Source organism: Poecilia latipinna, unplaced genomic scaffold (genome assembly GCF_001443285.1).
Source record: "Poecilia latipinna isolate Pla-1442-1.1 unplaced genomic scaffold, P_latipinna-1.0 Scaffold1077, whole genome shotgun sequence".
Lineage (NCBI taxonomy): Eukaryota > Metazoa > Chordata > Actinopteri > Cyprinodontiformes > Poeciliidae > Poecilia > Poecilia latipinna.
Genome location: NW_015113693.1, coordinates 143,614 through 158,112, shown reverse-complemented (window position 1 = coordinate 158,112; position 14,499 = coordinate 143,614). Strand labels below are relative to the sequence as shown.

Here is a 14,499-nt window from a genome sequence, read left to right as displayed (position 1 = left end):
AATTTCATGCTGAAATAATATGACAAGGACTTTTGGATAAGTTTTTATCTTCCTTACCATCTAGTTTACTACCTGGTGAGAAAAAGTCCCACAGCATTACAGACCCCACACCATACCTCAGCAGTGAATATCAGCTGCTTTATCATATATTTCTCTGCTGTTGTATTAAACCCGTCTGGATTCCAATAATTTCTCAGTCGTCTGTTAAAATCTGTTTTATGTCAAAATTCATGCTATGTTTTACAATAAATATACATTTCAGTCTCATAAAGTCAATGCAGAAGGTTCCAGGTCCAGTGAATTTTGCAAACATGTTTATTTTTCATAATAAAAAGGGAAGAAGTGGTTCAGTGTTTCCTACACAAGACAAGCTAAAACTATTCACACCACAAGCAGATTTAGATTTTAAAGCACAAACTTTTATTTTTGATACAAAGAAATAACATCAGCTGAAGCTTCAAGAGTTTCTCACGAGGATTTATTCCTGATCCTTAGAAAGTTTGAAATCCCCAGCTGCAAGAGAAAAAAAAAACAGAAATAAATATTAAAAACACTCAAAGATCTGATGAACAAGTAGGAAATTTATATCACAACTTTTCAAGCATCACAAACTCAAATTGTCTTTTTTTTCTACATTTAAACCCAAACAAGAATAAAATGAAAACAAAAACCTGTTCTTCAGTGGTCCGTTAAAAAAATGCTAATAATTTAAGATATGTGTAACATGATCTGCTGTTCCGCTCCTCTCTGATGATCAGATACAGAAAAGCTTTGATTATCTGATCGGAAAAACAAACTAACGCCATTAAGGTCACAATCAGCAATACCCGTTTCCGCCTGCAGGGGCGCTACTCTAACAGACCGCGGAAATAAGCAATCGGTCACCTGGTAAATTAAAACCAGATCAGTCATTTCTATTCTGATTATTAGTATTTTTTGAAGGGCAGTTTTGCTTCCAGGGACTTTAAAACCCTCCCATAACATTCTGTTGGTTTTTGTTTCCGTTATTATTCTTTATTTTTGTTTGTTTTGGTGGGTATTTAAAATATCTTCCAGTTCCTCTAACAATTCTTCACAAAATTAAAGTTTTTTTTTTCATTCTGCATTATTATGTCATTATTAATGTATTACTTGAAATTGGTCTCAAAACAACAATAACATTTTCGTTTATCTCAATAATTTCTGGGGCAATTTATCATCCAGAAAAAAATGCTGTTGTGACAGACCTAACCAGGGGGGCCCAACATATGGGCTGTGGGCGATTTGTGGCCCCTGGAACGATTTTGCGCGGTCCTCAACTGCAATTCAACAAGTAACAACTTTAAGTATTACATAGAGTAAAATTATTAGCAACAAATTATATCTTGTTGGGTAGAACACCATTTATTTGTCTTTAAAATCTGCAAACTGTCTTTCTTTAGACAAAAATGCAAATTTCATCCCAAGAGATGTTGGACTACTTCATTCTTTTAATTATTGAGTGGGTAAAAAAAGAAAACAATAACATCTTTATGTTTTTAACTCTAAAAAGTGTGTTTATGTTCTTGGGATCGTGATGAAAGTTTGGACGTCCTGTCTTAGACTGTTAAATGTGAAACAACTGCTCTGTGAGATTACCTCTTTCCAGATTGCCTTCTTCGCCTTCGAGTTGCGCGGACATTTCAGAAGTCCCTTCTTCTCAAAAAACAGAAACTCCACCAGGAGCTTCACTGCCGTGTTGTCGAAGCTCCTTTTGTCTGGTAAGGTGTAGTTCGGGTCATAAGTGTGATGCATCGCCACCAGAATCACCTTCTGGCTTCCTTTGACAGGAAGACAAAGCGTGAGTCAGAACAGACCTGTTGTAGTGACATCCTGGTGCATATTCATTCACCTGAGACGGTGGACAGCGCTGACTGGATGTCCGTCTCAAAACGACTGACGATCGGACAGAAGACGATTGTGTAATCACTCAGATCAGGGCTGTTCTGCAGTTTTGCGCCTTTTTTCTTGAGTTTTTTTTTTATTGTGAGATGAGAGTCTAAGGTGTTTCCAACAACATGTAAGTAAACCTTCACCATGATTCCTGAAAAAGAGAAAAACAGTCATTTACGTTTATTCAACCAAAGCAAGGCAAAAAAATATATTTCTAGAGACGCACAGATATGAAAATATGGGCCGATATCGATACCTGATATTGATATTGGTGTTTTGGTCGATAACCGATATTTTTACTGATATTATTTATACTTCTCTACTGTTTGGACACCTTTGGAGGAAATAAATCGACCAAGACACTACTTCATGTTGAATTCAATTTGCAACTGTAGACTCAAAGCAAAAATTATTTATAACATTTTGTATATTTTGAAAATGGATGTTTTTTTTTAAGTTTTGTATTATTATCTTTTCGAATGAAACCAGATTATATTTTACTGAGAATTTACGATTGAATTTGGAAATAGTGGTGGTTTAACCAAATAATTATTTCACAAAATGCAAGAAAACAAACTGTCCTCACCCAGTTAAAGAGCCACATTTCTCTGTTATTTTACTCACAATATCAAGTTAAAATAACTATTTATTTTACTGTAGAATAATTTAAATTCTTGTTTCAAATCACATGAACCAAATTTCTGATCTGATGATGAATTTTATGAAACATCTGAATGAATTCAGCTCAGAAACATTTAGTGTGAACAGATCAATGTAACATCCTTCCATCTCAGGAGACAGAAACACGCCGCTAAGCATTCTGGGAAATAGTTCCCGCTCCTGTCTTTTTCTTCTTTCAGTTTTTTAAAGTGTTAACCTAAAAACTCTGTTTGTTCAACTCTTAATCAGAATCCTTAAGATACTTTTTATTATTGTTTTTCTGATTGATGCTCAAAAGAAGCAGGCGTTCTTTGTCCATTACACCTATTTGAAAATTTAAACTAAGGAAGGAAGAAAGAGGAAGAACACAAAGAAGAAATGAAACAAGAAACGATGATAGAAACTAAGAACCACAAAATACAGAAAGAAATTACAAAAAGAAGGAAGGGAAAAATGAAGACAAGAAAAAAGGAGAAGATGAAAATACACAAGTAAGGACAAAATAAGAGAAAATAAATACAGTGACTGGAAGGAATGAAGGAAAATTAAATGGTAAGTAGGGATGGGCATTTATCATATTATCATGATACATTTCTTTTGGTAAATATTTTTTTATTTATCATTGTGACAATAAATGGCAATATTTAAAATTCCCCCAAATTTTTACTGTTTTCTCCTTTTTGTTCAATGAGACTATTGATAATTACCAATAAGTTTGAAAATATGATTAAATAATGTGTGGTGCTTAGTGATACAAATCACACTTCTTTATGTATCCGAAAGAAAGTATTACAAATATATTTATGGTTTATAGGATATTTAAATTAGCAGAATTGATGTTTGTGGAGATGATTTCTGTCATGCAATATGTCACATAAGAGCATTTTAGTCCAAATTAATTCAGTTTCCACTCTAAAAATGTTCACTGAGATCTATCAAATGAGATGATTTCACCAGTTTTATTGTTTTAATTTCACCAGTGTACATAAAATGCTGCAGGAGCTAATTTAGAGCCAACTTTGTGTAAAGGTGCGGAACGTAACCCAACATGAGTAACTGGTTAAATAAAGGAGCTTCGTGTTTAAACCATTTAAACCATCGATTACCCGCTGTGGGTTTGTGTTTCACTATCGGACAAAGACAATCATAAAACGCGTCATATTGTGTTAATTATGAAAAAAAAGCAGATAAGAAAGCCGCTGATATCACAAAGTTCGTCACAAACGAAATAAAACTAATTTTTCTGTCATTTCTCCAAAACCTGAAGCTTAGCTGAGCTTTTTCCATCTCTGGAGGAATATTATTCCGTAATTTTTCTGTGAAAAGGTGAACTTACCGTTGACTTTTCCGAATGTCCTTTTTCAGTCTTTCTGACTGAAAACTTTCGCTTTCAGTTAGAAGGAAAAACAATGAGGTGAAGTCACTGAAGTACCACCGGCTGTCCAGCAGGTGGCGGTGCTGTGGCGGTAATTAAGAGTAAAATCAAATCAAAACTGATTTTTATCATTTAGTTCTCCAGATAACACAAATAAACATTTAGCTGTACACCTGTTTCACCTTTACTATGTATATTTAAAGTATTTTTCTGAATATCAGATGAAAAATGTGTTTGGGCAATTGTTTTTGAACCTATTCCTACTTTAAGTTTTAAAGTTAATTTTCTTTCAGAACATGGAAGCTGATGCTGGTTTTGCCTCCCAGCCTGCAGCTGTGCTGGGTTTGAGCAGCGATCCCTCATCCAGCCAACGTAGGGCTGCGTTGATCATCTGTATCTGCCCTGATGGGCAGGACAGGAAGACTTCCCTCCACTGGCCTCCGCCGCTGATAAACGAGCTGCGTGTCTGATGGAGTGGTCAGTGGCCACATAACCTACATTTAGAGTGGAGGGAGTGAAAAATGTGCTGGCTGCTGGCATGGAGACGTTTGTTTCATCTGTTTTGTCTTTGAAGTTCAGATTCCTGCCTGTTTTGTTAGTTCAGCCTCAGTTTGTTAAATTTGAATGCTTCCTGTTTATCGTGGAGTTTTTTCGCTGACGGTGCAGAGCTGAGAGTTGCGCCGCGCCTCAGTTATGGTTTATGGAGGTCGGAAAGGGTAAGCTCCTGTGCACTAAGCTACAATAAGACTTATGCTCAGGGAATGAGACAAAGGGCAAACTGATTTTATTATTTCTGATAGCGACACCGAAAATCCAAGCTGTGGTCTCAGCAGAGAGTTGCGATTATAACATTTAATCACGGCGCCCTATCGCTGAGCTGCGCAGGCTTCTCGCCTCGAGGTTTGATTTACCCGCCCTCTTCCTGAGGAAAAATCTCATTCAGTAGACGGATTGCCGAGCAGCTCCCTCTGACTGGCCTCTATAAATCATTCTTTAATCAGAGGCCTGAGATTGGGCGCAGACACCCGCAGGAGCTCCACGGCGACATCTCAACTCCTCCCCATGTGTCTTTGCAGTCTGGGGAGTTTTTACCCTCCGCTGTTTTCCACCTTGGGCCTTGTCTGCATTTGTACCAGTCATCAGAAAAAACGAAGAGAGATGACCGCCCACCGCTCCTCAAACACTTCCCCCGCTGGAGGGAAAGTTGTGCCAGATGAGGTCAGTTCAGACCCGAAAGAGGGAAACTCAGGAGTTCAGGTCGACCTAAAGGTCTCATGACGTGTCAGCAGCCTGTGAGGAATGATCCATTTTGCATTACCATAACTTCATCACACTACATTGTAAAGAGAAGTTAATGCATCGTTTCTTTGGCATAAATCATTTTGAGCTGTTAATGGTTTATTAGCGTAAAATTTATCGATTCTGCTTAGATCTTCTTTCGGTGTTGTAGTTTGGCCTCCATCCATCTGAGGGCGCTGCTGGTTATCCTTAAGAATAGCCAGTTGATACATAAACAAAGATGGCGGAGCCATACCAGAACGGGAAGGAGAAACGGTTCAAACAGAGTCTGATGGGATTCAAAATTCACTTTATGCAGTTCTGTTTTAAAAAATAAACACTTAACAAACTCATTAACCCCGTCGTGCATGAATTATGATCCTTTATGTCAGGATTTTTCCCCCCAATGTTTTTGATTTTCTTAAGACATAAAAAGTTGTGTGGGGGGGGGGATGTAAAACAAAAAGAAGTTCTAGGATTTTTTTCTATGTGATCAGTTGCAATTTTCTCCAAATAAAAAATTATTTGAGAAATATATCAGCAGTTTCAGTCTTTAGCGATTACTTGATGTCACAACATTTTATTTTTACTTGTCAGAGTTTTTTCTAAGGTAGAAGGAGGGACTGGATGATCCCGAGTTGCGTTTTCGTCTGCTTTAAATACATTTTCCCTGCACCTGCAGTGGATGGCCAGTAGTTGGCAGTGTATTGTATGAGGGTCAGTGGTCTGTGTGCATTTAGATGACTGCCCACTGCAGTGACCCCTATGCATGAAGAGGCTACATTTTCACTTTAATACTAGTGAAACAAAAAATTAAAATATATTGTTTGTTTTTGTTTGTTTTGTTTTTTTTAATGTAGCCCTTTATGCTATGAAAAGACAGCCAGGCCTCTTGGTGCTGAGGTTTTAAGAAAATGGCCGCTTATCAATTAATCGATGAGATCAGTCAACTTTAGATCAACTCATTAATACATGACTTGCTTCTGTAGGTCTGATATAAAGAATAGTAAGATAACTGTACCAACTGCTAGCGCGGTGGTGTTAGCATCAGGAACTCCAGTGGTGAAGCCGGAGTAACCCCATGGGGTCTTTCTGCCACGCGGGCAGAAAGACCCCATGGGGTTCGAACCCGTCACCTCCTGGGTGCAGGGCAGCTTTTCCAGTAAATAAAGTCGGCCAACATTAAAACATTAAGCTTCTGGGAAAAAGAAAAGACTAGTTTAAATTAGCTACAATTTCTGATCAACATCTGGACAAAATTATTCCAAAATCTTTTAGATTTTCCTCATAATCACATGTTTATATTTACATTTATGACATGAAATGAAAAGTATTTTCTGGCATGTACAGAATTTTTTGCTTATGAAAAAAGAAATCTTCCAGAAACGACGGTTTTAGTTTTGCTGAAATGTTGACAGATTTGCTATTTAAAAATAGTCTAATTAGCAAGAATGAAGATCAGGTGTTTCTGGCCTGGTTTGCTGCAAAAAATAATTAACTGGAGTTAAAAAAAAAAAAAGCTTGTAAACACACAAAAAACGCAGAATTAATTCTCACCACATAAGTTTGTTTTGGAGCTTCTCCATATCAGCCTGAGGAAAATGAAAAGTTATAATACAAGTGAAACTCAGGAAAAGTTAATTTATTTCAGTAATTTAGTTTAAAAAAATGGATCTCAGATTATTTTCAAGTGTTTATTTTAGTAGATTATTGCAGAACAGAATGAGATTCATTTTTTAAATTAAATCATTGAAATAAATTCACTTTTAGATAATTTTGCATGACGTGAAAACGAAATATTTTTGTGGAACAGCAGGGTTGTTGCACTGAAAAAAATGTTTCCTTAAATTAACTTAAAAAAATTATTTGTTGATGCTAATTTATTATTATTTTTGGTCAACATATAATTCTGATTTGAATAATTCTGAAACCACAATGTGCAAAACTAATAAAATTAGATGTAGCAAATTTTTAAGTTGGTTCAAATGAATATTTTTTCCAGTGTACAGGGTGGGAATGGTAATTACTGATGGTTATGGTTGCATTTCAACTGTTATTTATTTTTGCTGTTGCAGTAACATTTTAGATATTTAATCACTTCCATTTTCAAAATGTTCATAGATTTATTCAAAGGGACAAACTGCGCCGCGCTTGATGGCACAAACTTTCCACCAAGTGAGTAACCTGCTGAACGCAGGTAACCGGAGGGGGTCGTTTGTTTGTTTTTTTAAAGCAAAGTGCTCTGACGTCACCGTGTTGGAATATTTTTGCGCCACTCAGCTGGTTTGGAGCTCCCAGTCCGCCCATGTTTCCACAGAGCGCGCTGCGCTCCGCTCCGGCGCCCCAGCCGTGCGTAATGATCACGGAGAGCTCAGGAGCTTTAAAACAGGATGTCGCTTCCCAGGTCAGCTCGAAGCGACCTGACACCTTCCCTGGTGCTGAGCTGAGGAGACGCGGATCTGGATTCCTGGGTTGTTGGGAAATACAGCCTCCCGCCCCGTGGAGTGGTGGAAGTACTGACCTGTCAGTGTTTCTGAAGGTCTGTGTTGATTCGGAGTCATCTGGCAGCTCCACCGCTGAAGCAGGTGAAGTAGTTAGTCAGGATGGGGCGCCTGGTCAGTTAGAAAACCATGAACTGTTTGTCTAAATGGAGAGATGGCATGCGTGCTCATCTTCAGTCGACTTGTCCCGTTCTCACACCGGCTCAGAGGAACATCACTTTGTTTCTTATCTCTTTTTCTGTCGTTTCTGTGCTACTGCGCGCTTTTCCCCGGCGGTGCTGTCATGCAAAAGTCAGGTGATCCGACGCCCAGCTGTCTGCTAGCTGATGGAGCCAAGCGGCGCCTTCAGAAATCCCTGTCCTGTCTGTTTCCGCCGGACGCCAGGAGGAGCAGCGCTGCTGATGAGGCGCCTCACCCGCAAGCCGACCCGAGGCGCTCCGCCGCGGCCCGCACCGGCAGGGAGAACACCCCCAGTCCTCCGATGAGCCACCTGAAGTTCGGCAATAAAAAGTTACCAAACGCCATCATAGTCGGCGTGAAGAAGGGAGGAACGAGGGCGGTGCTGGAGTTCATCAGGATTCATCCGGACGTCCGAGCGGCTGGAACCGAAACGCATTTCTTCGATCGAAATTATGATCGAGGTCTGGAGTGGTACAGGTAAGAACCAACCATAAGCGATAAACGGACATCGTTGGGCGCGGAATTATATTATTCTTTATTAAGTTTTCAAAGGCAAAAACGTGAAACTGAATACATGGAGTCTGCAACTTCACTGCAAAAACACAAAATCTGTCCAGTTAATTTTGGTCTATTTCTGCTGCAAATATCTCAGTAATCTCGAAATAAGACAAAACTAACTTAAAAGAAACATTTCAGCAAGATATAGGAGCTTGTTTTAAGTAAATATTTCCTTAATATTGATGAAAAAGTTCTACTTCCATTGGCAGATAAATTAACTTATGGTAAAAATGTCTTTTAGTGAAATAATCTGCCAGTGGAAGAAGTAGAAGTCAATATTAAGGAATTATTTACTTAAAACAAACCTCTATATCTCACTACAAAACTACTTATTTCAAGTGTATTAACATATTTGCTCTATAAACTAGACCAAAAATACTTGGTAAGATTTTGTGTTTTTGCAGTGCTAAAGATATAAAAAGACTTTATATTAAACTGTTTTTTTTCCAGATTGGAGGCTAAAGAAAAAACATTTTTTGTTCTGAGTTTCTGATTCCACCTATAAATTATAAACTGTAAGCAACGGTTTATAGTAGACGTCATTCTGAAAGTTCATTTTGCTGCTTGATGTATTTATGGATCTGAAATTCTTTAATTTCTGTTTTCATGCATTTAATGATTTGGGGGAAATCGTCATATTTTCAGTTTTTAACCTGCTGATCAAGAGAAAATAAGTCAATTTGTATTTCATGACTATTGATTGCTGTTTGTCTGTGTAAGATTTGACTCAGACTTGTGGCTGGAGCCTCAGGAAACCTTTACTTTATGTAATTAGGTTATAATTATAGTCTGAAACCACTGAAAAGCACAAAACATAATAAACTTTATTTTATTCTCAGTTAAACTAGCATCAGAGACATGCATGGCTTTTCAAAGTAAAGGCCTTTTATGTTAATACATAAAATAGATTTTTTTGTAAATTGTCTTGAGATGAGTGTAAACTGAATTGAATTGAATACATTACACCTCAGTAACACACATGCAGGCCAGTCAGCATCTCTAGTAGCACTGGGCAGATTTATTCAACTTCACAAAATGCATTTTCTTTCAAATGTTTATAAATATAAATATAATATTTATGGTCTTCAAAAAAACAAATAGGAACATTTTTCTTGAGTATTTTGGAGTTACAGTGTCTGTGATTATCCTGAAGTTAGCGCTCAAACTTCACCTTAAATCTGCTTTCAAACTGCAGCAACAGACAAAAACATCAAGGCTGGACTGTTTGTTGCTTATTGATATAAACCCAAGAGAAATGCAAGTAGCTTATGGATGTACACCGTCACTTTAAATATGCAAGGCGGCCATCTTGAATGCCTGTGTAAAACTCTTGTGTCAAACTCGAGGCCCGTGGACCAAATCCGGCCCGCTGTAGCTTTTTATGTGGCCGTCTAGATTCTAGATGAAACACTAAGTGTGATTAAATATCATGTTATCAGTCAAATCAATGCAGTTTTTATTTGTTTATTGCCAAATTACATCAATCAGTCCCTCCAGTTTCCTGAGAATTATCATGGAAATTCACACAAAATCAACAAATACCCACACATTTGTGCTAATACATATTTGAGAGTTTATTGCAGATTTTTCTCAAAAATTTTCAAAAACTTTCTTACTTGTACTAAACAGCTGCCTCAGCTGTAGTTAATGTCAGGTCCATGATCCACACAGAGAGGAATTAAAAAATCACGTTTACTGTCAAAAACCCCACAAATATCACAAATATTTCCAAATTAGTACCACAAACACTTTGACTTTTATCGCAAAAAAATCACAAAATGAATCAAAAAATCCTGGAGGGACTGAAAAGATTATGAATATTATCATTTAATTTTAAGAATTCATTGATATTTTAATGGTTTGTGATCAGGTTTTATCAATCCATTCTGGCACAACCGGCCCTTTAAGAGGTTTCGTGACCTTGATTTGGCCTAAAACGAAAATGAGTTTGACACCGCTGCTGTTCAGTGAAACAAAATATAATAAAACCTCTGAGTTAAACTGTATTATTCAGCTGATTAACACCCCACACATTTAGCATGTCTTTAATTATTAAATTAGCCCCATTAGAGATTAACAACAAGAATATGTTTGTTTGTTGATAAGAAACGTATGTATGACAACCAGTCACTCTCATTTACTTTTAAAGACATGCTACTTTAATGATTGCTGTCTTGTAGTCTGCGGGGGAAATGTGTAGACAATAATTACAGAGTGAAAGTATCTCCACTAATTGGTGCTCTTCAGGATGTTTGGCAGCTGAAGCCCTTTTATCTCACAGTCGTCTTCCAGAGATGTGATCCCACAGGCTGTTACTGCCGTTTGACTGTCAGCTGTCAGAACTGGTGAAAGGTCAGACGGCGGATGCTTTGAAAATAAAACAGCTGTTTCATTAACAAGGCCCAATTCGTTGTCAGGAATCTTTTCGTTCTAAATCTGTAGCTCAGTGTGCATGGCCTGTTTTAAGCAATATCTAAACAAAAGAATAAAGATTGCTGCAGTGAACTTGCCAAGCATCAGATGGTGGCTTTCCTGGCCAAGTCTGTGCCGCGCTAAAAGCTGCAGAGCAGAACCAGCTTGGCCAGGTCCTCCTGCAGAGAACAAATAACAGCAAACAGACGTTTATTTTCACAGTCTTTCTGTGCGCCCTGAGCTGGTTTTGTTGTTTTCCATAAAGTTCAATTTGTGTTCTTGATACGACATCCTGTGTGTGTAAACGTGACCCAGATTATTCCAATGGCTGAATCAACACATCATCATGTTCTGCAACCGCGTGCTAATGGCTCATTCATGGATTCAGATGTGTTGGGGAAACATCGAAAACATGTCTTATGACATTAGCACCAGATCAGGAGGCGTCCTTCACTCTGGAGCAGAATTACACAGCAACTCTAAAAACCAGACAGAGCGTTGATGGTGCACTGTAAAACATTAGAAGGTGGTTTAACTCCATCTGCTGCCTGGAAAATGAAATTTAAGTCAACAAGAAAATAGTTTTGCTTTTAACTCAGAAATTAAAGTTCATGAAGTTGATTTAACAACAAGTTGACAAGTTGAACTCCATCAATATTAAGGAATTATTTCCTTAAAACAAGCTTCCATCTCTAAAAAGTTGCTTGTAAATTTGTTCCGTCTCATGTGAAGTTTGCACTAGAAACTGGACCAGATATCTGGTAAGATTTTGTGTTTTTACAGCCTGATGGTGGATTTGAGGCAGAGATGTCCAGACAGAAACTCTGTGCCAAACTTTTCCTCAGTCAACATCTGCAGTAGCAACCATGTCCAAATGTGCAGATAGGCTGGTTGCTAAGAGACCAAAGCTTATTTTTCACGCTGCATATGCAGCACCAGAACATCGTTGTGACTGGATTAACGAGGAACCAATTATTAAATGTTAAAACAGATAACCAAAGACTTTCCTGAATTCAACTTAAGTTCTATCAGAGGTTATTGAAGTAAACATGTATTTTCATTCATTACTGCATCAGATCCAGTGTGATGCAGTAATAAAACAAAGCCGGATTATTTAAAAGTGTTGAAGTTTCAGATTCAATAGTTTATGATTACAATGTACAGCCAAATTTTTGATTTGCTCTTTGTTCCTTTTTTATTGGTCTGAATGTCTCACTGGCTATAATCTGAATCTGCTTTGCGTCATTATTTCCTGATCAGGTTTCAGTCACCAATTTTCAACTTTTTGAAACAAACCCAAAAAACATGATTGATCAGCCAATTTGTGAGGCAATTATATTTTCACACAGGTTTGAAATTCATTTAAATTAAACAAAAACACAAGCAGAATAAACTTATAAGGTGACATTTACTTTTTAGTGGTGCTGCATTTGGAAGAAAAATCTTATGCTGCAGATCGTCTTGAATCAGGAATTTACTGTTGTAAAATAGACCTGTGTTTTGATTGTTGAGAATCAATTCAGACATAATAATAATAATAATAATAATAATAATAATAAAACATTTCAGGTTTTTTTGTTTGATTTTTTTCTGATAAGAACATAATCTAATGTAAATGATCTTTTGTTAGCAGCTCAGTCTCCTCTGCCAAATGTCTGAAAACATTTACCTGAACCACCATGGCCTACTTTAGAGACCCAGAACTAACCTCTTTCACACACATATATATATATATACTTATATATAAGTACATGTTCTGATTGCTTTCATGGTGATTTATTACTCCTGAACAGTTCTGGGCTGATGTGCAGGGAAGCTGTCTACGACACGAGTCTCAAGCGACAACAAACCACCAAGACTTTGTTCATCTACATTAAGAAACTGGGTTTAAAATGGAGCCAAGTTTGAGTGGCTTTGTTCACCCGCTGTAATCCTGCCCTAAATATATAATTTATGCAGTTCTGACTTGTTTTAATATTTTACGTTTGGTGGTAACTTCAGCAGCTTTGAACAGGTAAATAATCATGTTTCTCTAGAAATCCTGCCATGTTCTTTACTTTCTGTTTTTGTTCAGAGGTTTAATGCCACGGACCCTTGAAAGCCAAATAACGATGGAGAAGACACCAAGCTACTTTGTGACCAAAGAGACGCCGCACCGGATCTCTGCCATGTCCCAGGAAACGAAGCTCATTGTTGTGGTGCGAGACCCGGTCACTCGAGCGATATCAGACTACACCCAGACTTTGTCCAAAACGCCGGACCTGCCCAGCTTCCAGGACCTGGCCTTCAGGAACCAGAGCCTGGGGATCGTGGACGTGTCGTGGAACGCCATCCGGATCGGCCTGTACGCGCTGCACCTGGAGAACTGGCTGCGCTACTTCCCCCTGGCTCAGATCCACTTTGTGAGCGGGGAGCGTCTCATCACGGACCCGGCCGGCGAGCTGGCCCGGGTGCAGGACTTCCTCGGGCTGAAGCGCATCGTCACCGACAAGCACTTCTATTTCAATCGCACCAAGGGCTTCCCTTGCCTTAAAAAGCCGGAGAGCAGCGGCTCGCCCCGCTGCCTGGGCAAGTCCAAGGGCAGAACTCACGTCCAGATAGACAGAGACGCCATCGAGCAGCTGAGAGATTTCTACCGGCCTTATAACATCAAGTTCTACGAAATGGTGGGACACGACTTTAAATGGGAGTAGATGTTTGAGACTTGATGCTACGGGATGCACTGCATACAAAACGTCTACACAGCTGTTACAATGCCAGGTTCTTAGAAATAATGAGTCCAAGAAAAGTAACTTCAGAACTTTTTCCACCTTCACTGTAAAACATCAGAAGGTGGATTAACGTGAAAATGAAAATGCTGCCTGGAAAATGAACTTTAAGTCAATAATAGTTTTAGTTTTAACTCATAAATTAAAGTTCATGAAGTTGATTTAACAACAAGAGACAAGTTGTTTAAACTTTGTTTTTAAGTTCATTAATTTTGAATTGTGAGTTTTAACTTAATGCTGCAATTTAAACCAAATAATTGTTTCACAAAATGCAAGAAAAACAAACTGTCCTCATTTCTCTGATATTTCACTCACAATATCAAATTAAAATAACGACTTATTTCACTGTAGAATAATTTAACTTCTTGTTTCAAATCACATGAACCAAATTTCTGATCTGATGATGAATTTTATGAAACATCTGAATGAATTCAGTTCAGAAACATTTAGTGTGAACAGATCAACGTAACACACTTCCATCTCAGGAGACAGAAACACGCCGCTAAGCATTCTGGGAAATAATTCCCACTCCTGATTTTTTCTTCTTTCAGTTTTTTTATGTGTTAACTTAAAATCAAAAGCTTATTCAACTCTTAATAAAAAGTTAACAGAACTTACTATCTTTCACAAACTCACATTTAGGTTCAAAATCTAAAACTAAATATATTAACTTAAAGAGTAGAAGATAGTAGATACAACTACATGTTTTTACAGTGTTTGATATGAAATATACTCAGTTAAAAACTAAAACCTTTTTGGGGAAGACATAAAACAATTAAAAAAAATTAATTTCATAACTAGAAATGTTCTGTTTTTTTAAAATAACCTGTGGAAGGAGCAGTCCACCATGTTCTTC

General features: G+C 37.7%; 1 protein-coding gene across 1 annotated transcript; it reads left to right on the top strand.

Annotated features, from left to right (window-relative positions):
* The first annotated feature begins 7,333 nt into the window (after window positions 1-7,333).
* On the top strand, window positions 7,334-13,746 carry LOC106959415 (heparan sulfate glucosamine 3-O-sulfotransferase 2). Its single transcript, XM_015051978.1, has 2 exons — window positions 7,334-8,382; window positions 12,950-13,746. The coding sequence occupies exons 1-2, from the start codon at window positions 7,880-7,882 to the stop codon at window positions 13,566-13,568; spliced, it is 1,122 nt and encodes a 373-aa protein (XP_014907464.1). The 5' UTR covers window positions 7,334-7,879; the 3' UTR covers window positions 13,569-13,746.
* Window positions 13,747-14,499: the final 753 nt, after the last annotated feature.